Source organism: Dipodomys spectabilis, unplaced genomic scaffold (genome assembly GCF_019054845.1).
Source record: "Dipodomys spectabilis isolate Male_0828 unplaced genomic scaffold, ASM1905484v1 ptg000006l, whole genome shotgun sequence".
NCBI lineage: Eukaryota > Metazoa > Chordata > Mammalia > Rodentia > Heteromyidae > Dipodomys > Dipodomys spectabilis.
Window position 1 is genome coordinate 8,053,320 of NW_024870683.1, and position 26,929 is coordinate 8,080,248.

Consider the following 26,929-nt stretch of genomic DNA (forward strand, 5'->3'; position numbering starts at 1 on the left):
ATTATCAAGGATGAGCAACTAATTTTCAGGTTTTACATACTCACTTTCATGTTAATGACTACAAGTTATTTTATTTTTTCCTGTGACACTGGGAATAAAACCCAAGGCCTGTACATGATAAACAGATGCCATACCACTGTTCACTAACCATTTTTTTCATCTGAATAGATCATTCTGAAAGCTGTGTTTCAATTTCATCTCCTTTGTCCAACCTCCACAAAATCACACAGTTATGAAACTATGGTCAGTAAAATAGAAACTTCACTGTTGTAGATGCCATCACTTTACCTTAAGCCATTTGTCAACACACTTGGCATGGAACTCGTGGTTACAGGGTAAGACTCTAAGTAGCTGCCTTGACTCAAAATCACACATGCATACTACACACCTGCAAAAAGCAAAGAGATCACTTAATCGTAAAACTAAATAGCTTTCTATTTTGTTATGACTAATGAAGCCTGCAAAACCGTTTATTCTCAATCATCAAACCATCTCTTAAATTTTTAGAAAAACTTACCAATACCCTGAAAAGTAATAAAGTTAAGGCATTTAAGTGTTTTGTTTGATTTATAGATTATCAGAAAATTTCTCATGAATAACATATTAAAATTGAAGATACTACCTACTAAAAGTATAATAGTCTAGCTCTTTCTTTTAGATAAAGTTTAGCTTTAAAAAAAAAAAAACCAAATCATTTCAGCTTTAAGATAAAATGAACACAAAAAAAAAAGTAACAGGAAATAAAGGGCTGTGAATATAGCTCAGTGGTAGAACAGTTGCCTAGCATGTATAAGGTCTTAGGTTTGATTCTCAATCACCAAAACTCACTCACTCAATCACAGAATGCAAGACATTTAAAAAAAAATATCAAGCTGGGCACTGGTGGCTCACCACCTATAATCCTAGCTACTCAGGAGGCTGAGGTCTGAGGCTCACAGTTCAAAGCCAGCCTGTCCAGAAAAGCGTTTGAGACTCTTATCTCCACTTAACGTCTAGAAAACTGGATATGGCACTGTGGCTCAAACTGGTATAGTGCTAGCTTTGAGCAAAAGAGCTCAGGGACAGCTCCCAGGCTCTGAGTTCAAGGGCCACCAAAAAATAAAAAATAAAAAGGTGACCCCCAAAAAAAAGAAAAAAAAAAAAAGAAATAACTTTTGTCAAAGCTCATAGAACTCATAAACCTTATAGACCATGATAAAGACAATTTGCCCCATGGGGGGGAAGCATTAAATGACTGCAACATTTGTTCTCAAAAAAAAAAAAAAGACTTTACCTGATAAGTGATGGGCAGCTGTACTTGATAAAGAATTTGAATAGACAGTTTCCCAAAAAGGAGATGCACACACAGGAAAAGATTTTTTTTTTTTTTTTTGGGGTCCGGTCGTGGGGCCTGAACTCTGGCCTGGGCGCTGTCCCTCAGCTCTTCAGCTCAAGGCTAGCGCTCTGCCACTTGAGCCACAGTGCCACTTCCGGCTTTCTTTTTGCTTATGTGGTGCTGAGGAATCGAACCCAGGGTCTCAGGCATGCAAGGCAAGCACTCTGGCACTGAGCCACCATCCCAGCCCCGAAAAAGATTCTTAACTTTAGTAATCATCCATCAGGAGAAACAAAAATCAAAACCTCAGTGAGATACCACTTCAAATCTATTAGGATGGCTAAAAAAGAGAGACAGTGACAAGTGCTAGAGGAAATGTAGAAAGACTAAAACATCTGTACATCGCTGGAGAGAATATAAAATGCTGTCACTTTGCAAAAACTGGCAGCTCTCTTTTGGGTAAATTAAGGCTGTGATATGACTCACCAACTGACTTCCAAGCATATACTTTTAGGTATATATCCACAGAAAAACTATATAATTACGGGCTGGGAAGGTGGCTCAGTGGTAGAGCGCTTGCCTTGCATGCCCGAGGCCCTGGGTTTGATTCCTTAGCACCACATAAGCAAAAAGAAAAAAGCCAGAAGTGGTGCTGTGGCTCAAGTGGTAGAGCGCTAGCCTTGAGCTGAAGAGCTGAGGGACAGCACCCGGGCGCAGAGTTCAGGCCCCACAACTGGACCCCCACCCCCAAAAAAGAAAAACTATATAATTATATTCAAAGTAGCATTATTTATAATAGCCAATCATCAACTGATAAAAGAATAAACAATATGATATCCACATACAATGGACTATTATTTGGCATTAAAAATGACTTGCTGATAAAAGATGCAACATAGATAAACTTCGAAAAGGTTATGCTAAGTGAAAGAAGGCAGACACAAAAGACTAAATTCTATTATCTGGTTTAGGTAAAATCTATGGAGAAATAAAGTAGATAAAGCAGATGATGAAGGAAGTTGGGAAAAACAGAAGTAGCTGCTGGCAGGGTAAAGGCTTTTTGTTGAGGTGATGAAGGTCTAAATTTGTTTGACTGTTTGATATACTAAACGCCACCAAACTGTACTTTAAAGAGGTAAAATTTATGGTATGTAAGTTACATCTCATGTTCTACATTTATACCTCCCAACAGCAGTCAGAAATTTAAACAGTTCTACCTGACCAGTGGCTACCTTATTGGTTAGCATATACTCAAGAGTATAAAATACAGATAACTTACCTTTATCAAGTTATCTCTGACTCTCAAGCTTTTATTTCATAAAGACAGAAAAGGAAATTTAACAGTGATGTCAGAAAAATATATACTTACAAAGTCTGTTCTGACTGGTGGTTGTTAGGATTGAACCGATACGAAGGAAGTTGTTCAATATCTGCTTTTGTCAGTCCTCGAGGTTTAGCCTCTCCTAGTCTCTCTGCCAGGTTTAATAGGGCCTATAGAGAGAAAAGTAGACATTTTTTCATCTTTCCTTATATTTTCTATTTTTTTGTTTTTGTTTTTTAGTGCTCGGGACATAACCCAGACCTTTGGGCATACAAGGCAAGTACTCTAAATTCAGCCCTATGATAATTAAAATATATTTGTTTACATAGAAAAATTTAAATTTGCATGAAATACAGAGAAATAGTGTAAAGAACATATTTAGGCTAATAGTTAAATCTTATTTCATTTATCACTATTCAAAATGCTAGATTATTTTCAAACAAAACTAAAAGATGATGATGTTTTACTGGAAACTAATTTTATGTCTAGATAAAAATTTACCAAAAACGAACACTTCCCAGTTTCAACAATCAAATGCTAGATATTGCCAAATATGCTGAAAGACACATCTTTCCCTGGGTTGAGAACTACTTCATTTAAAAATACTTCCTTCACTTGACAATACATAAACATACTTTTTTTTAAAAATGTAGACTATAGCACAAACAGCATTAACAGACTTTCAGCTCTGAGGAACTTAGAAATGACAAAATGATTGTCTACCCATGTAGAGGAAAGAGATTCAAAAGCAGTTTTTCTTCTGCCAATTCCTTTGAAGTAAGATTCATCTTCTATGTGAGAAATCACTTACTAGGGTGACTTTCAACAAATTTCCAGGTCCTGTTCTGGATAACAACTGGGGCTGAACAGAGTGGATCACTGCTAGGCTAACATTATACCAACATATTATACCAACTCATCAGCAGTAGTGATTCTCAGGAGAACAAACTCTCTTTCTGGGGTCCCAAATCAGATGTCTCTGATGTGGTCAAAGATGGCTTTCATAAAAAGACATTACACTGGATTTTTTTTTTCTTGCATTAATGGCAGCAGCACTATGATGCTACAAGGTCCTGATACATTCTCCCTTGGGCTACCTATCACCTTTCATAGCTACAGTTAGCACCAAATTTCTTTCCCTGCAACTTCACCTCAGTATGGTTAACGTCAAGATACTCAGTTTCTCTGGGCCTGGGCACTGTCCCTCAGCTCTTCAGCTCAAGGCGAGCACTCTACCACTTGAGCCATAGCACTACTTCTGGTTTTCCGAGTGCTTACTGGAGATATGAGTCTGGACTGGCTTTAAATCATGATCCCCATAACTCAGCCTCCTGAGTAGCTAGGATTACAGGCATGACAACCCTTTTTTTGTGCTAGTCCCGAGGCTTGAACCCAGGGCCTGGCTACAATCTATGAGCGTTTCTGCTCAAGGCTAGCACTTTGAGCCACTGCTCAAAACTCCCAATTTTGGGGGGATTTACTGGAGGTAAGAGTCTCATGGACTTTCTTGCCCAGGCAGACTTCAAACCACCATCTTTAGATCTCAGTCTCCTGAGCATTTTAGGATTATAGGCATGAGTCCCACTGGTGCCTGGCTTTCTATACAACACTCCTTATTAGTAGTCATACACTAAGTTTGAAAGTTAATCGAGGAAGTGGCTCTGTGGGTCAAAGTGGTAGAACACTAGCCTTGAGCAAAAAGAACTCAGGGACAGCACCAGGCCCTGAGTTCAAGCTCCATGACCTCTATGACCATGACCACTACCACCACCACCAAAAAAAAAAAAAAAAAAAAAAAGAAAGGAAAGGAAAGAAAGAAAGAAAAAAAGAGTAAATTTGAGATGTAGTTCTGCTGTAATCCAAACCAGTCAAGCAACTGAAGTTCTCAGATCTCAGCCTCCTAAGTAGCTAGGATTACAGGTATAAGCACCCAGCAAGGATGATAAAGTCTTGATTTCATATTTCAGTCTGTACTCAATGTAATCCAGAACAGAATCAGCTTTCTTTCTTTTTTTTTTTGGAGGGGGGGGGGGGGGGGGTGGGTCCGGTCGTGAGGCCTGAACTCTGGGCTTGGGCGCTGTCCCTCAGCTCTTCAGCTCAAGGCTAGCGCTCTACCACTTGAGCCACAGCGGCACTTCCGGCTTTTTTCTTTTTGCTTATGTGATGCTGGGGAATTGAACCCAGGGCCTCATGCATGTAAGGCAAGGACTCTACCACTGAGCCACCTTCCCAGCCCCAGAATCAGCTTTCTTAACTATCATCAGTTTTACTTTCTGAGTTCATGTTGAATTGTTGACATTCCTCCAACCACCTTAATTATGATTTATGTTTCTTTGGTGATCAATAATGCTGAGTATCTTATCTTCCCATATAACCACTAGCCAATTTTATGTCTTCTTTTGGGTAATTTCTGTTCAGGTATTTTTGTCTATTTTTAATCTATTATCCTAATTTTACTATTGAATTGTGTAATTCCTTACATATTTTGCGTATTCTTTTTCGAATATATGGTTTTATAAATGTTTTCTCTACATTCACACTTCATTTTTGTTTTAGAAATACCATTCTTAACATCTACAAACCCATCTATTCCTTCACACTATAACATCTAATGAAAATTCACCATTTTCTCATTTGTATTCTCACTGAAGGTATAACTCTAATAACATCAGTCTTCCTACTTATCACAGATAAGTAGGTTCAAGTATCTTTAAAGATGATGACAATTATGACATAAATTTTGAAATGCACAAAATGTTTACTTAGTAAACATTTAATCAGATGAAGGAGACGAGTAGAACAATACTTTTATGTACATAATACTCCCCAAATTAATTCACTTTACTACTAACCTCATAATTTTCTACTTCTCCATCTTCCACATCCAATTCAAAGCTGAAAGTTGGGCCCACTGCAGGTGGCACTGGAAGCATTGATCTATAGTGAAAACAACCATGCTATTGTTATAATATGTTAGTACATGAATTCAATGAACAGGTTAAGAAGGACAAAACCACTGGTCTAAGAATGAAAAATGGGCCAGGAACCATTGGCTCATGTCTATATAATCTGGCTACTCAGGAGGCTGAAATCTGAGAATTCTAGTTCAAACCCAACCTAGGCAGGAAAGTAAGTCCACAGACTCTTATTTCCAAAGTTATTTGTAGGAAACAAAAAAAAAATCTGGAAGAGGAGTTCTACCTCTAAGGGGTAGAGTACTAGCCTTGGAACTTTGACAAAAAAACAAAAAAAACCCTCAAAACCCACAAGGACAGTGGCCAGGCTCTGAGTTCAAGCCCAGGAGAGGCACAAAAACAAACAAACAAAAAAATCACAAAACCCCCAACTTCCCTCCTAAATCCAACTGTGGATTTGATACAATCCCTATCAAAATCCAGAAGCTTGTTAACTGACATACTGATTTTAAATTTTAAATGGAAATGCAAGAGACCTTCAATAGAAACATTTTAAAAAACAAATTTGGGAGATAATACTATCTAATTTTGAAACAGATTAAGAAAATGGCCGAGTGGGAAGAGGGAAACAGGAGTTAAAAATGATCAAAACCACGTAATATAGGCACATGGCCTCCTACAGATAAAGACTGAATTTCTTACATTTCCTGGAAGGTAATTAATACCTGGTATGTGATTGAGTTCCAGGTAGTGAACTAGAAATACAGACAAGTGTAGTATATACTTCTAGGAAATTGCCTGAAGAAAATCAAGTAGGCATGACAACTAGATCCTTTTCTCCTCTTTATGGAGAAAAAGCCTAAAGATTTTGAGGAAGAACCATTTCTCTACTTGAACCACCTGAAATTGCCTACATCTAGACTTCTTATCATGTCTAACCTAAATAACTATTATGGTCTAACCTAGAGATTTTCACTATAGATAATCCAAACAGAGTAGTTCTAAGACTCAGAAATAACTTCTTATCTCTTTTATTCTTCAGAAGGAAACATCAAAATCTGGATAATAAAATGGTAGAAAAAATAATGCAAGCTATAAAAATGGTAAAACTCATCCTTTTTGGTCTCTTGATTTTGTCAAAAGGATAACAGAATTCTTCATTTCTCCCATGTCTGTTCCTTTTTTTGCCCTACTCTAACTTACCCTATAACATCAAGTAAAAATATTATTTAACACATCCTAAGTAGACCACATAGAAGGCATACATAAAGAATCTCAAGATTAAAAAATTCATAATTCAGTAGAAGAACTTACAACACATATGGCAGTAAGCTGGGATGATAAGGGGGAGGTGGTATTGGCTGCTGGGATCGGTATCTACTACGTCCTGTGAGCCTCCGAGGCATAAATGGAGGATAAGGCTGTAGAGGGAAAGGGTAACAGAATTTAAGGCCATTCTAAATCTGTCGAAACCACAGTCTTAGGAAATTATTTAGTTTAAATGGTATTTTTAATTTCTTTAATGCTAATATAAATGCAACAACCAGTTTTAATCCCATCTAGACATATTATAAATACCATCTTCCAAATGAATGCATATATACTAAACATGTTCAGAGTTAATACTGAAACAACTCAGAATAAATTCTCAAAGCAAGTATTAATGTAACAATGAAAACTTACTACTCCAAAGGACACCTCCTGATGCAAAGGATCATGTGTCAAGAACTGCAAAGGAGTTGATGGAGGTAATGTTGGGGGATGGGCTGAAGGGGGGTAAGTAAAACTTCCTACTTGAAGATGCTCTCCTAAGAGTTCCACTTCATTTTCTATCCTCTGCAGAGGCTGTGGAGAAGAAAGAAAAATTAATATAGTTCCAGTGCTTAGATTACCCTTTAGTAATAATAAAAATTAAGAATAAAAAGTCTGTAAGGCCATGCATCTCATTTTCAACAATCTAAATTTCACAAGTGGCAGATACTATAGTAAAAATTGTCTACTTTTTAGCACATCTTTGAAACCTGTTATTAAGCATTTCTGTTATCCATTATATTATACATTTCATATAATATTTGAACTTCCTCTAAGTCAATTATTTGAAAAATAAAATTTTCTTTTCAATCTGATCTACTCAAAGAATTTCCAAGACATTTATCCTTTCACAGATGAACTAGTATGTATTTTAATAAATCAGAAGCAAAGTTAAGTGAGATAACGGTAAGATTACGAGATCTGACATTAGACAGTATCTTGGCACTGTCATCAACTGACTTAGTGACAAACTACTTAACCTAAATCTTAATATTCCACTTATAAACGGTCATGCTCATAACTGAATTCAAAAATGTATCATTAAAGCCAGGTGCTGATGGCTCAGACCTGCGATCTTCAAATCATTCAGGCACAGCACCCAGGCCTCCTAGAATCAACACACACACACACACGCACGCACGCACGCACGCACGCACACGCGCGCGCGCACACTATTATGGAACTGGAAGTGTGATTTGAATGGAAGGTAGAATGTAGGCCTTGTAAGTGCAAACCCTGACTTCAAAGCTTAGTACCACTAGGAAAAACAGGGTTATTATAGTTGGGCAGAGTGGTACATGTTTTTCAACCTAGCTTTTGCGAGGCAATGGCAGAAGGATTTTTTTTTTGGTCGTCAAGGGGCTCGAACTCTGGGCCTGGGACTGTCCTTCAGCTCTTCAGCTCAAGGCTAGCACTCGGTAGAGCCACAGCACTACTTCTGGCTTTTTCTGTTTATGTGCTACTGAGGAATGGAACCCAGGACCTCATAAATCCAAGGCAAGCACTCTACCACTCAGCCACCTTCCCAGCCCAGCAGGAGGATTTTGAGTTCTAGGCCAAACTGGGTTGGATAGTGAAACCTTGACTCAAAAAAAAAAAAAAAAAAAAAAAAAAGTAATTGTGAATACTCAGTTTATGTGTGTGTGTGTGTGTGTGTGTGTGTGTGTGTGTGTGTATAGTGCTATGTCAAAGCATGTACTGTTTTCTTTTGAGACAAGGTCTTGCTATGTATGTAGTGCATGCTGGCCTCAAATGTGAGATTCTCTTAAACTCAATGAATTTAGAATTAATTTTAATTCCAAAAATATTTTCATCATCCTAAAACAAAAACAAAACATAAAGCAATGATTATTAGCAGTCACTATTTATTTCTCCTGTGTATCCCTAAGTAACATATTCTTTTTCTAAGAATTTCCCTATTGTGGTCATTTCATATAAATGGAATATGTGTCCCCTGTACTTAGCTTTTTTTGCTTAATGTGTTTCCAAAGCTCATCTACTTTGTGGACTGACTTCATTCAATACTTCATTCCTTTTTATGGTTGAATAGTATCCCATTATATAGACTGTGCATCCATTCATCAGTTCAATGACCATCTAGACCCTTCTTTCCTTCCTTCCTTCCCTTTTTTTTGGCCAGGCCTGGGGCTTGAACTCAGGGCCTGGGCACTGTCCTTGAGCTCCTTTTGCTCAAGGCTAGCACTTTACCACTTGAGTCACAGCACCACTTCTGGCTTTTTTTGTTTATGTGGTGCTGAGGAATCGAACTGAGGGCTCCATGCATGTTAGGCAAGCACTCTACCACTAAGCCACATTCCCAGCTCTAGACTGTTTCTTTAGATGGCAGAAATAATGCCTTTTTTTAGATGGCAGGAATAATGTTATACACATGTGCACTAAATTGTGTTGATGCTTTCAATTCAATTCATGTAATTTTACAGTTAATCTAACTTAGTTATAATATAGCAATGTATTATTCAAATATGGTGATTACTAATTCTTTATTATTTACATTCTTTTTCTGGTGGGACTGGGAAGGGGGTGTCTGATTCAGAATTCATTCTTGCTAGCAAGGCAGTCTACTACTTGAGTGAAACCTCTAGCCCTTTTTTATAGTTTGTTTTTGCCCAGGCCAGTCTGGAACACAATTTCCCAATTTACATTTACTGCAAAACTGCCATGACAGGCACATATTACAACATTCAGGCACTGGTTGAAATGAAGTATTTATTACTTTTTGACTGAGTTGGCCTCAAATTCAGTCCTCCCTTATCTCTGCCTTATCTCTGTGAGGGACTGGGTTCAACTCTAACATTTGAATTTGAAAGCTTATAACATGCATGAGCTATCTTAACTGTTGATACTATAACAATACTAAGAACCCTAAGTTAGGGGCTGGGAAGATGGCTCAGTGGTAGAGCGCTTGCCTTGCATGCCTGAGGCCCTGGGTTCGATTCCTCAGCACCACATTAGCAAAAAAAAAAAAAAAAAGCCGGAGGTGGCGCTGTGGCTCAAGTGGTAGAGCGCTCGCCTTGAGCTGAAGAGCTGAGGGACAGCGCCCAGGCCCAGAGTTCAGGCCCCACTACAGGACCCAAAAAAAAAAAAAAAAAAATAAGAACCCTAAGTCCTAATTTGGCTAAGTATCTGGATATTTTAATTAATTAATTAATTAATTGTAGGTTGTGGGTCTTGAACTCTGGGCATTGTCCCTCAGCTCTTCAGCTCAAGGCTAGCACCCTACCACTTGAGCCACAGTGCCACTTCTTGTTTTTCTGAGTGGTTTATTGGAGATAAGACTCTTGTGGACTTTCCTGCCTGGGCTGGCTTTTAACTGTAATCCTCAGATCTCAGGCTCCTGAATAGCTAGCATTGCAGGTATGAGACTGGATGTGTCTGTATCTTTTTTTTGGGGGGGTGGGGGTGGGGGTGGGGGGGGTGGGTGTCTGGTCGTGGGGCCTGAACTCTGGGCCTGGGTGCTGTCCCTCAGCTCTTCAGCTCAAGGCTAGCGCCACTTCCGGCTTTTTTCTTTTTGTTTATGTGGTGCTGAGGAATCAAACCCAGGGCCTCATGCATGCAAGGCAAGCGCTCTACCACCGAGCTACCTTCCCAGCCCAGTGTCTGCATCTTTTATAACAATTCCAAACTTTTTTTTTTAATTGGTTGTGGGGCTTGAGCTCAGGGCCTGGGTGCTGACCCTGAGTTCTTTTGCTCAAGACATTCTGCCACTTTGAGCCACAGCTCCACGTCTGGTTTTTGAGTAGTTTACTGGAGATGAGTCTCACTGGGAGTTTTCTGCCTGGGCTGGCTTTGAGCCTAGATTCTCAAGCCTTCTGAGTGGCTAGGATTACAGGCGTGAGCCACTGGTACCCGCTTAGTAACTTAAAGATACCAGGGATAGCTAAATTTGCTTGAAACCTTAAATTTACAGATATGAGAAGTTAAGGTGATCATCCTGGCATGAATCCTAACCGGAAACCAAGAAAAGGTTTTCTTCCACAAGTTGTCCTAACTACTTGACAGAAAAGACAAATTTGTCATAATTGTGTTTTCAAGAGAATAGCCAGGTAAGCTTACCTTTTTTGATACTCAGCCTGGTGCATAAATTCATAGTAGATTTTAGGGTCTGCTATGACAGACTTTCAAGTTCCTTTCATAGAGATGCAATCTTGAATAGGTTACTTGCCCTTAATTTGGTCTGTCTAAAAAACAAGTGGACTTCTTTTCTTTTATATAGTGTTCTTTTCTTTTATATAGTATTTATACTAATCCTCCTAAATAGTAAGCCTTTCAGTTCTATTCCAGCCCTAGCACAGGATTAACTATGTGATAAGACTATCTCATTTACTTTTTATGAGACTACAGTGGGAAAGCAGGCCTCAATAAAAAACTCTGTCTCAAAAGGGTTAACCTTACTTGCTGAAATGAACACAAACATTCAACAAGTTTTGGCAACTTTCTATTTTCATTTCCAATTTAGGGGGAAAAAAAAAAACCCTGCTCAACAAAGAATAATACAAGTTCAAACTGGACAGGTGTTATTAAAATAACTAGAAAAATTGAAGCAACCAGGCAAAAATATTTTGTATGTCTCTCCGTTCTTTTAAAAAGACACTAAGAACACTATAGTAGTAAAATGGCAATAACTTTTTTTTTTTTTACAAAATTAATCTGTCTGGCAGAAACATTTTGAAAAATTAAGACAGAAGTAAAGATACCTACCGATCGTGATTGCTGTGTTTGGAAGGGGACAAACTGGCCTGGTGGTGGCAAATGAGGAGGATGATGGGGAGAAAGATGCGGAGGATGTATAAGAAACGGATCACTAGAAATAAGGGGTGGGAACGCAGCATATGGTACTGGCAAGTGCTGAACTGAACATGCCTGGAGCACCTGTAAGAGAAATCCTTATTTTTGGTTAAGAAAATCACAACACATAATTTTTTAAGGAAAAATACAGTAAAAGTAAAATCACTTATTATATACTTCCCCCAAACTCATACAAAATGTATAAATAACTTGCATTAATTATTTAGCACTAGTACCCAGGCTTGAACTCAAAGTCTCATCTTCTTACTTGGCTTTCTTGCTCACAGCATTTGCACTGCCACTTGAACTATGCCTCTAGTCCAGCATTTTGCTAGTTAATTAAGAAATAAGAGTCTCATAGACTTTTCTGCCTTGGTTAACTCTGAACTGAAATGCTCCAGGTCTCAGCTTCCTGAGTAGCTAGGTTCACAGGTATTTGCCAGAAGAGCCCAAACCTTTTATTTATTTTTAATACTTATAAAATCAAGAACTGCTGCCTGTTATAAGACACAGCAGATACTATTGCTATTCTTAAAAACAAACCCCCCAAAAAAATCTGTTTTCAATCTCATTATTTTTTTTAGGATTAAAAAAAAAAAGAATATAGCCAGGTGCCAGTGGCTCACATCTGTAAGCCTAGCTATTCAGGAGGCTGAGATCTGAGGACTGTTGTTTGAAGCCAGCCCAAGCAGGAAAGTCCATGAGACTATTATCTCCAGTAAACTACTCTGAAAAAGTGAAAGTGGTACTATGGCTCAAGTGGTAGAGTGCTAGCCTTGAGTAAGTACAAAAAGGCTCAGGGATAGTACCCACTCTGAGTTTAAGCCCCAGGACTGGCAAAAAAAGAAAAAAAAAAGAATATAACTCACTACTAATTATATTGTAATTGGCAGATATAAGACATTACTCTATTTACTGAGAAACCAAGCTTGCGTAGATTAAATCTGCTAGATTGGTTATTGGTATGTATATTGAAGCTTAAGTATCACATTTAGACCATTATATTTAGATTTTGCCAAGGGCTTCCTATAGTGAAGAATAAGAATGGGCACTCAAAGTAACGACACTAAAACACATTAAGTGGCTCTGTATAATGTCATATCTCTGTAATACCAAGATTCACTGAGGCAGGAGGATTTCTATCCCAAGGTCAGCCTAAGCTACATACTAATGTTCTCTCTTAGGACAACCAAAACGAACATAACAAAAAAGCCCAATGAGTGTTGAAACTATAAACTGCTGAATACTATAATCTCTGAGATTTAAGCCAACCTTTATTAAGCTTTAATTATAAACAGTGTTAGCAAAGGCACAAGACACTCAAACAACAACACAAAAATAGATCAGGTTTCAAAATTTTAAATCTTATTCATTTTATTAAACCTTGCTATTGAGATTTATATTGTAATAAATTAGCTGTTTTACACAGAAGTTATGAAGACTATCTCTTAAATTTTGATTGCTTATGTAATGCACTTATTCCTTTTCTAGAGGAATTTCTGACTTATAAATTACAAAACCATTCCAGGATCATATGCTTAACAGCAAGATCAGATGAGGATAAAGGCAGAGACTTACTGGAGGAGGCACACTGCAGACAGGGAGGTGCTGTCCACTGAAAACCACAGAGCATCCTGGGACCTGTTGTGTACTGCAAGCAGGGATGTGCTGGCCTGTGCAGAGTGGAATCCCATGTGGTGCCACTGTTGTTACTGTATAAGAAACAGGAACTGTTCCTTGATGGAGCTATTAGGAAACAAAAGTAGAATTTCAGATGTCTGGATAAAATGTTAAAAGTTAAGACATTTATTGATTCTTCTCAGCTACATAAAATCTAGAAACCTTATCAACTATTTCAAAACCTAGTATCACTTTTCTATCCTAAGTATCTGCTGAGATTTAAGTCCAAAATATATAATGTGCTGAATGTTACCAATAAAAATTATTCTGGCCAGGTGCCAGAGGCTCACACCTGTAATGCTAGATACTCAGGAGGCTGAGATCTGAGGGCAGATCTCTGAAGGCAGCCTAGGCAGAAAAATTTAAGAGACACACCTTCAATTAATCAGTAAAAAAGACATGACTCAAGTAGTAGAGTGCTAGCTGTGATCACAGGAAAAAAAAAAAAAAAAAGCTTCCCTAGTAACAGCACACACACATACATAAACTGATTATTCTAGGCTAGAACACGGTTCAAAGGGTAGCACACTTGCCTAGCACATAGGTGTAAGGCTCTAAATTTTTTTTTTTTTGGGTCCGGTCGTGGGGCCTGAACGCTGTCCCTCAGCTCTTCAGCTCAAGGCTAGCGCTCTACCACTTGAGCCACAGTGCCACTTGCGGCTTTTTTCTTTTTGCTTATGTGGTGCTGAGGAATCGAACCCAGGGCCTCAGGCATGCAAGGCAAGCACTCTACCACTGAGCCACCTTCCCAGCCCCTAAGGCTCTAAATTTAAGCCTAAGTACCACTAAAAAAATTTTTGGGAGTATTAAAGAGCCCAGGAGTTTCAAACTGCCCCCAGACAATATAACAAGATCCTGTCTAAAAACAAAATCAACAATAACAACAACAACAACAAAATATATATATATATATATAAAACTCAGGGCCTGGGCACTGTCCCTTTGCTTTGAGCAAAGAAGCACTACCACTTGAGCAACAGTGCCACTTCTGGCTTTTTCTGTTTTTATGGTACTGAGGAATTGAACCCAGGGCTTCATGCACGCTAGGCAAGCACTCTACCACTCAGCCATATTCCCAGGCTGGCTTTGAACTGTCATCCTCAGATCTCAGCCTCCCGATTAGCTAGGATTACATGTGTGAACCACCAGTGCCTGGCTTTAATTACGAATTTCTGATAGTTATTGCCATACTTAAGTACCATATCTTATTAAATCTGCCAACAATTTTATTTCCTTTTTCTTGGGTTGGTCATGGGGCTTGAAATCAGGGTCTGGGTGCCATCCCTGGGCTTTTTTGCTCAAGGCCAGAACTCTACCACTTTTTTTTTTTTTTTGGGTCCAGTTGTGGGGCCTGAACTCTGGGCCTGGGCGCTGTCCCTCAGCTCTTCAGCTCAAGGCTAGCGCTCTACCACTTGAGCCACAGCGCCACTTCCGGCTTTTTTTCTTTTTTGCTTATGTGGTGCTGAGGAATCGAACCCAGGGCCTCAGGCTTGCAAGGCAAGCGCTCTACCACTGAGCCACCTTCCCAGCCCCCAGAACTCTACCACTTTGAGCCAGAGTTCCACTTCTGGTTTTCTGGAAGTTAACTGGAGATAAGAGTCTCATGGATTTTCCTGCCTGGGCTGCCTCTGAACCTCAATCCTCAGAACTCAGCCTCCTGAGTAGCTAGAATTACAGGCAGGCATGAGCTACCAGTGGCTGGCACATGATTTTTTTTTTTTTTTTTTTGCTTTTTGGGGTACTAGGAAAATGTCCCAATTAACTGACAGTATTCTTTGTCACTTAGAATTTTTTAAATTTACCTTATTGTCGTTTTAGAGGTGATATACAGTGGGGTTACCTTTACATACGTAAGGCAATAAGTACATTTCCATTTGTGCAGTGTCCCTCATTCTCTCCCATTTCCACCCATCTCTCACTTTCATCAATATTCAGTGTGCTCCACTGCTGCATTTTTCCTGATTCTGTGCCCTCCTCCAACTGATGTGCACATGAGTACACTGTTAAGGTAAAGAATACAGTCACCAGAAAAAGACAAAACAAATGAAGGAAAGTCCTTTGTTTCCTTCTCTTTGGAGTTTGTTTCAGTATGTGTATTATTTTATATACATAAGAAGTGGCGCTTGGGTACTGCACCTTTGTGATTCTCTCCTCTTTTGGTCTCACTTGTATGTATCTGGCATTCTGTGTAATTTATCATATCCTAGTGCATTTCAGATATAACTTCCACATGTGCAGTTTGTCTCTCTGATCTTGGCTTACCTCACTTAACATGATTTGTTCTAGTTCCATCCATTGCCCTGAAAATTGGTATTATTTTACTCTAATGGCTGTGTAAAATTCCATTGTATATAGATACCACATTTTTTGGATCCACTCATCTACTGTGGGGCATCTGGGATGTTTCCATATCTTGGCTATTGTGAATAATGTGGCAATGAACATGGACGTGCAGGTGTTCTTATCATATCCTGGCTCAAGTTGTTGAGAGTAGATGCCAAGGAATGGTATGGCTGAGTTGTGGGGAAAGTCTATCCTTACTTTTTTGAGGAACCTCCAGACTGCTTTCTAGAGTGCTTGCACTAATTTACATTCTCACCAGCAGGGCAGTAGGGTTCCTTTCCCCCCACATCCCCACCAGCATTTTTTGTTGTTAGAATTCAAAAAGTTGGCCAATCTAACTGGAGAAAGATGGTATCTCAGGTGTTGGCCCAGTAGCTTCCTTTCTCATAGCCTAGCATTTCCTTTCTTAGGCAACACTAGGCCCATTTAGTAAAAGCAGTAGATGATCAGCATTCACCCACCTTTACCTTGAAATGGCATTCCTTTGGGGCAGCTACAACCATATAAGGCAGCAAGATCCCCTTAAACTGACCTTCAGGTCTGGGCAGCTGCAAGACTTCTTAGCCCACACATCCACACAGGGTCTCCTCTTCCTAAACCTTGTAGGTTATATAGGTTACCTCAGACAATGTCTGGCACTTCTCTTGTGAGAAGGTTATCTTGCCAGTCCCTTTGCTGGCAGTAAATTTTTCTTTGTTCTTTGTACTGGGGTGTCTGTGTGGTTTTCTGGCAAAGTCTAATAAACTCTAATATAAGGATTGTTTTGATTTGCATTTCCTTTATGGCCAGGGATAATGAACATTTCCTCATGTGTTTCTTTGCCATTCTTACCTCCTCTTCTGAGAAGTCTCTTCTTAGTTCCCTTGCCCATTTAGTAATTGGTGTACTAAGTTTGGGAGGGGTTAGTTTCTTGAGCTCCATATATATATATTTATATATATAAATTTTAAAGAATATATATCTAGGATATTAGGCCTTTGTCTGATGTATTGCTGGTAAAGATCTTTTTTGCCAATACGGTAGCTGGCTGTCTTCCTAGTTTAGTAACTGTCCTTCACTGTGCAGAAACTTTTTATTTAATATAGTCCCACTTGTCGAGTTTCTCTAACTGTTGTGCCCCTGGGACTCTATTCAGGAAGTTCCTGCCTGTATCTGTAAGTTCTAATGTCTTTCCTACTTTCTCTTGCAGTAGTTTCAGACTTTCAGGTCTGACGTTGAGGTTTGTGATCAACTTTGAGTTGATGTTAGTGCATGGTGACAAGCAGGGATCCACTTTTAGTTTTCTGTATATGGCTGTCCAGTTTTCCCAAAACCAATTTTGAAGTGGCTATATTTTTTCCACTATATGTCTTTGGCTCCTTTGTTGAGTATCAGATGACTGTAAGTATGTGGATTTGTTTCTGGGTCTTCTAATCTGTTCCACTGATCTTCAGGCCTATTTTTCTGCCAATAACAAGCTGTTTTTCTTATTATGGCTCTGTGGTAGAGTTTGAAATCTGGTATTGTGATACCGCCTGCATTGCTTGTTTGCTTATTTATTAGTCTAGAATTGCTTTGGCTATTCTAGGTGTTTTGTTGTTCCATGTAAATTTTTGGATTGTTTTCTCTCAGTGAACAATGTCATTGCACCTTTGATGGGGATTGCATTGAACTTGTATATCATTTTTGGCAATATTGCTAGTTTACAATATTGATTCTACCTATCTATGAGCGTGGAAGATCTTTCCATTTCCTGGTTGTAAGGTCCTCTCCTGGATGGCTAGCAGACTCCACCCTCCTCGCAGCAAAGTCTCCACCTAGTACCTGAGGTACCTAGGAAACTGGGACACCTGGAAGAGGTCACACCTGCATCTGCTGAGGTCACATCTGAATTTGATGTGGCCACACCTTTCTCCACCCATACTCTAGATAAGGACTAGCCCAGGCCCAGAGGCGCTCTCACTGTTCTTTTCTAGCTCTCTCTGCTCTAGCTCTTTCCTCTCTTTCCCAGCTCTCTCTCATTCTCAGGCTTTTCCCAGCCACGTGGAGTGCCAACCTTGCCTGGTCCCAGCAGGTCTACTGAATAAACCTACCCCTTACCTGAATACCACGTGAGTGCTGCTGTTCTTACTCGGCTATCTCTCTCTGTTCTTGTCTAGCTCTTCTCAAGCTCTTTTCTCTCTCTCTTTCCCAGCTTTCTCTCTTTCCTAGGCCTTTCCCAGCCGCGTGGAGTGCCAATCTTGCCTGGTCCCAGCAGGTCTACTGCATAAAACTACCTCTTACCTGAATACCATGTGCGTGCTGATGCTGTTCTTACTTGGTTACCTCTTTTTAAAAACCTAACACTGGTGTCCTCTTTGATTTTTTTTTTTTGTTCAAGATTTTAGTTTTCACTATAAAGATCTTTTACATCTTTATATTCCTAGGGTTTTTTTTTTTTTTTACATTATTGCAAATGGGGTTGTTTTCTTTTTTTTTTTTTGGGTCCAGTCATGGGGTCTGAACTCTGGGCCTGGGTGCTGTCCCTCAGCTCTTCAGCTCAAGGCTAGCGCTCTTACCACTTGAGCCACAGCGCCATTTCCGGCTTTTTTCTTTTTGCTTATGTGGTGCTGAGGAATCGAACCCAGGGCCTCAGGCATGCAAGGCAAGCGCTCTACCACTGAGCCACCTTCCCAGCCCAAATGGGGTTGTTTTCATGATTTCCCTTTCTGCTTGTACGTTGCTGGCATACAGAAAGACTACTGATTTTTTTTTTTTTTTTGGGGGGGGGGGGGGATCTGGTCGTGGGGCCTGAACTCTGGGCCTGGGTGCTGTCCCTCAGCTCTTCAGCTCAAGGCTAGTGAGCCAAAGCGCCACTTCCGGCTTTTTTCTTTTTGCTTATGTGGTGCTGAGGAATTGAACCTACGGCCTCAGGGATGCAAGGCAAGCACTCTACCACTGAGCCACCTTCCCAGCCCCAAGACTACTGATTTTTGTGGGCTAATTTTGTGTCCTGCTACTTTGCTGAAGTAGGTGATTAGCTAAAGGAATTTGGGGCTGAAGTTTTCTGGGTCCTTCAGGTAATAAGATCATGTCATCCTCAAATAGGAATAGTTTAATTTCTTCTTTCCCTATGTGAATTTCTTTAATGTCCTTTTCTTGTCTTATTGCTCCAGCTAAGAATTCCAGAACTATATTGAAGAGGAGGGGACATCCTTGACTTATTCTTGATTTTAGGGGAAATGGTTTTAATTTTTCCCCATGTAGTATGATGTTGGCTGTTGGTCTGTCATATATAGTCTTTATTATTTTAAGGAATGTTCCTTCTATTCCTAGTTTCTCCAAAGCTGAGTCTTGCCAATTTGTATTTCCCTTTGGTATTGAGTGTTTTTCCTATACTTTTGACTTTTTATTCTAGCTCCTTGGTTTTATCCTTAATTCCTGATATTCTTTTTTCCATTTCACTTATTCTGTTACCTATGGATTCCACTGTGATTTGCATTGTGGAAACTGAACCTTTTATGCTTGCCAGATCAGTTCTCATAATGTTAATTTTGTCTTTTCATGAGATACATATCATGGATATTTTTATCTTCATCTTTTTGGGAGTCCTGGATTTTCTTTGTCATTTCTTCTTTGTACTCTTGAAATTATTTTTGTATATCTGCTTTTATTTCATTGACCAATTTTGTCATCATTTCTTTAAGGTTCTTTTGTTCTCCATCTCTTCTTCACAATCACTGGGGTCCTTCCATGAATTGTTGTTGGCTTTTGGATTTGGTTGTTCATGAATTTTGTAATTTTTCATTGTGATTTACGTATTTAGGTTCAGGAATGTCAAGGCAATGGCCCAAGCTGCCATCTCCTTCTCATTTAGCTATTTTGTTTACAAAGTCTTATTGAAAGTATTTTAATTGAGATCCTAACACTCATGAACATTCATAAAAAGGACACTACAGATAAAACAGTAGTCCTAATACTTATTTTTACTTTCATGTAACAATTGAGTAGGATAATAAATAGTAGAACATTGCCAAATCTCCCCTAAAATCCCTCTAGGAACTCCTCTGAATCCCTCTGAATCTCCTTTGCTCATTATGGCATCTAGGCTTCATCTAGGTGTGGACCCCAAACTATGTCTTCTATAGTCTGACATTTTTTCACTGTCTTCATGGTAATTTTTTTGGTAAGTAAAATGTCTTTAAAAAGGAAGAAGAAAGCTAGGCATGGAAGGCTCACACCTGTAATCCTACTACCTAGGAGGCTAAGATATGAGGATCATGGTTCAAAGTCAACCTGGGAAAGAAAAATCCATGAGACTCTTATCTCCAATTAAACCACCAAAAAAGCTGAGTGGAGCTGTGTCTTAAGTAGTAGACCCACCAGCCTTGAGGGAAAAGAGCTCAAGGACAGCATCTAGGCTCTGAGTTCAAGCCCCAAGACTAGCACCCTCCACCCTGAAAAAAAAAAAAAAGGAGTAGACAAATTAAGAGAGGAATAGGGAGAAAATGCAATCATAATTTTCAATGTATATCCTATGAAAGAAAAACAAGAAGATGAGAATAGTTGGGATAGGAGATAGAGTGCCTACTTAGCAACTTCAGTACCCTAAATTCAAAACACAGTATGGGAGAAGGAGGTAGCAGCATTCTCTGACCACTTCACAAGGATAATCTTTTTCATCAACACAGTGTTATGTTTCACATTCAGATCTAGAATCCAACTTGAATTAAATGCTTTTCCTTTGTGCCAGTCCTGAGGCTTGAATGTTTTTGCTCAAGGCTAATGCTCTATCACTTGCCACTTCTGATTTTTTGATGATTAACTGGAGGTAGGAGTCTCAGACTTTTTACCTGGGCTGGCTTTGAACCACACTCCTTAGATCGTAGCTTCCTAAGTAGTAAGGATCACAGGAGTCAGTCACAGGTGACCAGTTTGTGTATGATTTAAAGTAGGATCTAAAGTTCCAACTCATCCAAATGAATAGAAAGTTGCATCACGCCGGGCGCTGGTGGCTCACGCCTGTAATCCTAGCTACTCAGGAGGCTGAGATCTGAGGATCGCGGTTCAAAGACAGCCCGGGCAGGAGAGACCATGAGACTCCTATCTCCAATAAACCACCAGAAAACCGGAAGTGGCGCTGTAGCTCAAGTGGTAGAGTGCTCGCCTTGAGCTGAAGAGCTGAGGGACAGCACCCAGGCCCAGAGTTCAAGCCCCACGACTGACAAAAAAAAAAAAAAAAAAAAAAGAAAGTTGCATCACATATCATTACTAAAAAAGACTTTTCTTCCCCTTTTTGAATTATTGAAAGAATTATCATAACATTGTATTCTTCATCATTACTAAAAAAGACATTCCTTCCCCTTGAATTCCTTTGGCAACTTGGTTGAAGTAAGTCCTAAAAATTAGAAGTGTACTCTACCTACTTTGATATTCCTTTAAGATTATACAACAGTGGTGTTCTCTAATTGCAGAGTATTTTAGAACTCCTTGATGGGGGCTGGAAAGGCGGCTCAGTGGTGGTAGAGTGCTTGCCTTGCATGCATAAGGCCCTGGGTTTGACTCCTCAGCACCACATAAACAGAATAAACTGGAAGTGGCACTGTGGCTCAAGTGGTAGAGCGCTCACCGTGAGCTGAAGAGCTAAGGGACAACACCTAGACCCAAAGTTTAAGCCCCATGACCAAACAAAAAAAAAAAACTACTTGATGGAGTTGTTAAGCCAGATTGCTGGCTCAAAATCAGTAAATCTAGTATATAGTTGAGAATTTGGATTTCTAACAGATGTCTAAGAATTAGTACTCAGCTGACTCAAATCTTGTTATTTTGTACTATAGACCAAATCATTTTGTTTTGTCAACCAAATTTCTTAAAAGGCCAAAAGGTAGACAGATATTTCAGGTTTGTGGGCCACCCTGGTGTCTGCTCAAAGTGTCCACTGAAAATAAATGAGCATGTGGTTCTATTCCATAAAAATTTATAAAAACAACTATTAGTAGTTTGCTTTCTTCTGCTATACTATCATATAGTCTTTTGTAGTAAAAGTGCCATAGAAATTACAGAATTGACTTTTCAAGTTTTACTGGAAATCTGTTGGAGACTTATTTGGATTAAATTAATTCTATATAATGCATATATCAATTTTGAAAAGACAGGTTGTATAAAGTTACATCTTTCAAATCAGGTTGCTTATGAATTAAATAGGTTTTCTTTAAACTCCCCAACAAAATTTTATAATCTTTTTCAAAAAGTCTCTAAACCACTTTTGTTAAGACTTATTCTTTTAAATTCCTTCATAATTACTTTGGAATTTTCAGTGAAAGTTTTGTGTTTATTTTATGCAAAATTTAAATTTAAATTCTTAATGAAGAACTGAACACCACTTAAAATAGCTACATTTTAGATAAAATTTAAAGAAATCTCTATTAAAGAATCAAACACTCTCAGTAAACTATCACTAACTTTTTGCCATTTGTATTTTCAGGACATTCTGTTACTGTACCTGATCATGTATGTCAACCATGACTGCATTCTGCTGTGGTGGATGAGCAGCTGGATGTAACAGACGGGGAGATACATTCGGAGGGTGGAAGGCTCGAGGTTCCTCTATTGCTTGCTGTTGTGCATAAGGGAGATGGTGATAGTTTTCATCTTGACTAATGGAATTATGTCGAGACAGACGATCCCTTCTTCCTCTCTGGCGCCTGACAGGAGGACTGTAATATAGTAAATATCAAAAAGGTCATCACTATAATGTCTATTGGTATGACTAGTCAAGATTCTGTATTCTCTCTGTTTACTTATCAAGAATGTTTGAAAAGGTAAACCTGAGTTAAGTATATTGCTTTGGTTCCTCAGTAGCTCAAAAACCTTACAAATTTAGAGCTGGGCACTATTGGCTCTGACTGTAATCTTGACTATTCAGGAGATCAGCAATATAATGGTTCAAAGTCACCCAGGACAGAAAAGTCTAGAGACAATCTCTTAATCAGAAAGCAACAACAACAACAAGAAGACTGGAAGATTGGCTCAGGCAGTAGAATACCAGACAGCAGCCAAAAAGCTGAGTGCTAAACCCTGAGTTCAAGTCTTGGTACTAGCAAACAAAAAACAACTCCAACACCTTATAAATTTTTTTTAAATTTTTTATTGTAAAGATACTATACAGAGGGTTACGGTTACATGAGTAAGGTAATGAGTACACTTCCTATAGAGCATTGTTACCCCCTCCATTGTTTTCCCCCTACCATCCCTTCCCTCCCTACCTTCCCTGAGGTTTTTTTTTTTAATTGTGATTAAGTGATTACATAATTTCCCAAATTTCACAGTATTGTGGAATAATGATGCTCATTTAAAGTCACAAGTTCATTCTAACTTTCCTGGAGCAAATTGTCTATCACAGTCTATAACATATAACGGTGTACACACATACACCACACATGTGATCAGCAGCATGGGGATATTTAGTAGTGGTTCGACCAGATGAGTGGGACTTCTTTGTTTCTTAAGTCCTGTTAGTTTTGTCGTATCACCTAATTGAATTTAGCATCCACTTATCAGGGAGACCATGTACCGTTTGTCTCTTTGCTCTTGGCTTACCTCGCTCAACATGATTCCTTCTAGCTCCATCCATTTCCCTGCAAATGCCATTATTTTGTCATTTCTAATGGCTGCATAATATTCCATTGTATATAGATACCACAATTTTTGGATCCATTTATCTGTGGTGGGGCATCTGGGTTGTTTCCATATCCTAGCTATTGTGAACAGTGATGCAATAAACATGGAGGTGCACGTGTTCTTGTATATTAACATCTTATAAATTTAAATACAAGTTCACCAATACTTTTTAACATTCATTGATAAATCTACAGAAGTCATTTTTATGTTGCTTCCCCTCATTTCTTTCACATTTATTAACTGGAGTTCTTTCACAAGGAATGGTTATCACTCTTCTCAGTTGTTTGGTCAGTTCTTTAAAATCAGTATGGGTTTGTTTTGTTGTAGTCATTCTATTGTTTTTGAGTGTTAAGTGCTCCTTATTCTTCCTTTGTACTAACATGAATAAAGAGCATGATTGCTTCTTGCCAATTCAGAATCCATTAACTAATTACTACCTCACCTGGAAACATACTTCTGATGCTCCCTTCCTTATCCAGGGCAACTTCTTACTACCTTGAAATTCTAATCCTATGCATATACTCTGGTGCAACATGAGATATGTGCATAAAGGTTCCTAACATTTCTTTCTTCCTTCCCTTTCTGTTTCCCTCATTTTTTTTTTCTTCTCTTCTCTTCTTTCCCCTTCTTTCTTTGCTTTCTTTTGTTGTCCTTTCCTGGGGCTTAGCTTGGGTGGTATCTCTGGAATTTTTGTGCTCAAGGCTACCGCTCTACCATTTGAGCCACAGCTCTACTTTGGGCTTTCTGGTAGTTAACTGGAGATAACACTTCCTTGCTTGGGCTGGATTAAACTGAGATCCTCAGATCTTAGCCTCCAGAGTACCTACGATTACAGGTATAAACTATGAGTAAACTGTTTTTGAGACAGTTTTACTAGGAAGCCCTAGCTGTGGAACTTACTATTTAGATAAGGTTGCCCTTGAACTTCAGATACTCCTGCTTTCTAGTACTGAGATCACACAATTGTGCATCAGCTGTATTACAGGAAGTGAGCAAAACCATTAAGCAACAGTAGGTAGTAAATTGTGATACTTTAAGATTATATTGTATTAAAAATAAATCAAGGGGCTGGGAAGGTGGCTCAGTGGTAGAACGCTTGCCTTGCATGCTTGAGGCCCTGGGTTCGATTCCTCAGCACCACATAAGCAAAAAGGAAAAAGCCGGAAGTGGTGCTGTGGCTCAAGTAGTAGAGTGCTAGCCTTGAGCTGAAGAGCTGAGGGACAGCGCCCAGGCCCAGAGTTCAGGCCCCACGACCGAAAAAAAAAAAAAAAAAAAAAAATCAATACCACCACATTAAAAACAAAATAAGAATCAATGAATACATTTAAATAAAAACTAGCAAAACCCAAAATAATTGTATTTTAAGAGTTCATTAACAAATATTAAAAGCTATAATGAATAATGATAAATTCTCCAGACAATAAACTCTTAAGAAAGAATGAGGGGATGGTCACACAGGGGGAGAAGTGGTATTGTTGGGAAAGGAGTTGTCTTAAGGGATCAATAATGCTCTATTTTAACCTCGGTGTCTAGAATGTTTGCAAGCATTTAACTATACATATGAAAATGCTACAGCAGGTATTAAGCTATAATTTTTATAAACTATATTCCTAATGTTTATGATATTAATGGGTATAAAATAATTTAGTTGGGGAGTCTTTTTAACTCCCCTATACCATATGAAGAATAGGAGATAAGTCCTTGCTAAAAACTTTAAAGAAAATAATACTGTACTCCTCAGACATTATTTTACTTAAATATTTCCATGTAAATGATTAGTACAGTTCCAGGTATGAGTCTTAAGTGTCTTTAAATATAGCTAACCCATGCGTTTGTCTCATTTGGAATACATAGGGGTGGTTTTAAGATCACTCCTCTATTAATCCATTCAGGGTGCTATCACAAAACTTCATAAACTACAGAAGCTTATTTAAACTTATTCTAGAAAATCTGTGTCATGGTGGTCAGTTTCTGGAGAGGGATCTCTCCCTGACTTTCAGAACCCACTACCTTCTCATTATGTCTGACATGGCAGAAAATGAGCTGGTATCTTCCTCTACCCACACCTATGCCACCTAAAAAATAAATGTCCCCCTTACTTGGAAATACTGGGGTTTAAACTTAGGGCCTCAAAGCTTATTTGGCAGGTACTGTATCACTTGGACTATGCACTCATCCCTGATGTCCCACTTTTGTAATGTCCCACTTTAGGGATCATACCTACATTGAGGGTTATGATTTCAACATATAAAGGGTTTTTTTTTTTGGGGGGGGGGGAATAAACAGAAATATCTAGTCCATAATGCCTTCCTAACTCAGATTATTACTATTCCTTTGATTATTAATATCCTAGACATGAAAACAGGTATCTGATCCCAATGAGACACCAATTTCCCTGGAATAAGGAAAGTATGATCTTAAGCAACTAAAGAGGAAACAGTTCAAAGAAGAAATACTATCATGGGACTAAACCCATGGACTAGGGGACTGAAAGGTGAACTAAAATTCAGTCAGTCTTTCATATGACAATATTGTAAGAAAAAAAGATTAAGCACCTTTGATTGCTTTATAAGAATCAGAGGAATACAAATGGAGTAGAGAACAAATAGTTCATTTCTAAGATTTAAATTATTTTACAGTTAGAAATTATAGAATGCATTTTTCAGTAATTAAGACTGTAGAAAAGCCCATAAGAAATCCTCAAGCTGATATTCCTGGCTGTAATCCCAGCAGACTCAGTTGGAAGAGAGATGGAAGAATCATGATCTCAAAGCTAGTCTAAACTATATGGTAAAGATCTTGTCTTTAAAAACAAACAAAATTAGTAGCAGATTTGTATATTATGGCCTGGATTTACTATAGGCAAATCACTTTAGCACCTTTCAATTTCTTCACTTGCCAATTAAAAGCTAAATGAATCTTAAAACCTAGCATAAGAACCTAAATAACTTATAGTGTGAATGTACACTATTCATATACTGATGTGTTTATGAACTGCCTATAGAAACATGTTTTCTAGTGTTAAAAAAGTATGCAGGCCTACCAATGGAGGAAAACTGAAGAAACAAATTGTACTCAACTAACCTTCTTCTGTTGCGTGCAGGTGTGTTGCATCGTTCCCCTGAGAAGTGATGTTGGCTTGATCGAACTGAAGGGGGCTGCCTATTTGATGTCATCTCCCATGGTCGCATTGGTGGTGAGGGAGCTGGTGATGCTGATGTATAATCAAAGACTGAATGAGAGAGGCGCTGTCTCTTAGGACTTGGACTATCTTCACTCTGTCAATGCAACAAAATTGATCAACTTAATCAACTGATTAAGGATTTCAAATCATTGCATATATAACAGGTGTTTATTTGCCCTAAAAATGTAAAGAAGAATATTCATGCACTACCAATCCAAATTTAAAACTCTTAGAAAAATGCTGAAGTGGAAATGGAGAGATGTACAATAAGTAATCAGAAGTGAAAAATGGAGTGTTTCTGAACATCAAAAAAATTTATCAAGTAACAATCTGATATATTTTGTATAGGTTGTTAACCTGATGTATTTTTTTTTTGGTCGGTTGTGGGGCTTGAACTCTGGGCTTGGGCACTGTCC

At 38.7% G+C, this 26,929-nt stretch overlaps 1 protein-coding gene across 7 annotated transcripts in view; it reads right to left on the bottom strand.

Annotated features, from left to right (window-relative positions):
- The window catches only part of Rnf38 (ring finger protein 38), a 117,608-nt gene that overhangs the window by 5,625 nt on the left and 85,054 nt on the right, over positions 1 to 26,929 (bottom strand). For all 7 annotated transcript variants that reach the window (XM_042695677.1, XM_042695667.1, XM_042695708.1 and 4 more), the window contains 9 exons: positions 26,414 to 26,607; positions 22,152 to 22,365; positions 13,247 to 13,414; positions 11,582 to 11,752; positions 7,235 to 7,396; positions 6,866 to 6,972; positions 5,489 to 5,573; positions 2,685 to 2,806; positions 289 to 388 (listed from right to left, as the gene is read on the bottom strand). In XM_042695677.1, coding sequence (XP_042551611.1) covers positions 289 to 388; positions 2,685 to 2,806; positions 5,489 to 5,573; positions 6,866 to 6,972; positions 7,235 to 7,396; positions 11,582 to 11,752; positions 13,247 to 13,414; positions 22,152 to 22,365; positions 26,414 to 26,607 — 1,323 coding nt within the window. The remainder of the gene's footprint in view (positions 1 to 288; positions 389 to 2,684; positions 2,807 to 5,488; positions 5,574 to 6,865; positions 6,973 to 7,234; positions 7,397 to 11,581; positions 11,753 to 13,246; positions 13,415 to 22,151; positions 22,366 to 26,413; positions 26,608 to 26,929) is intronic.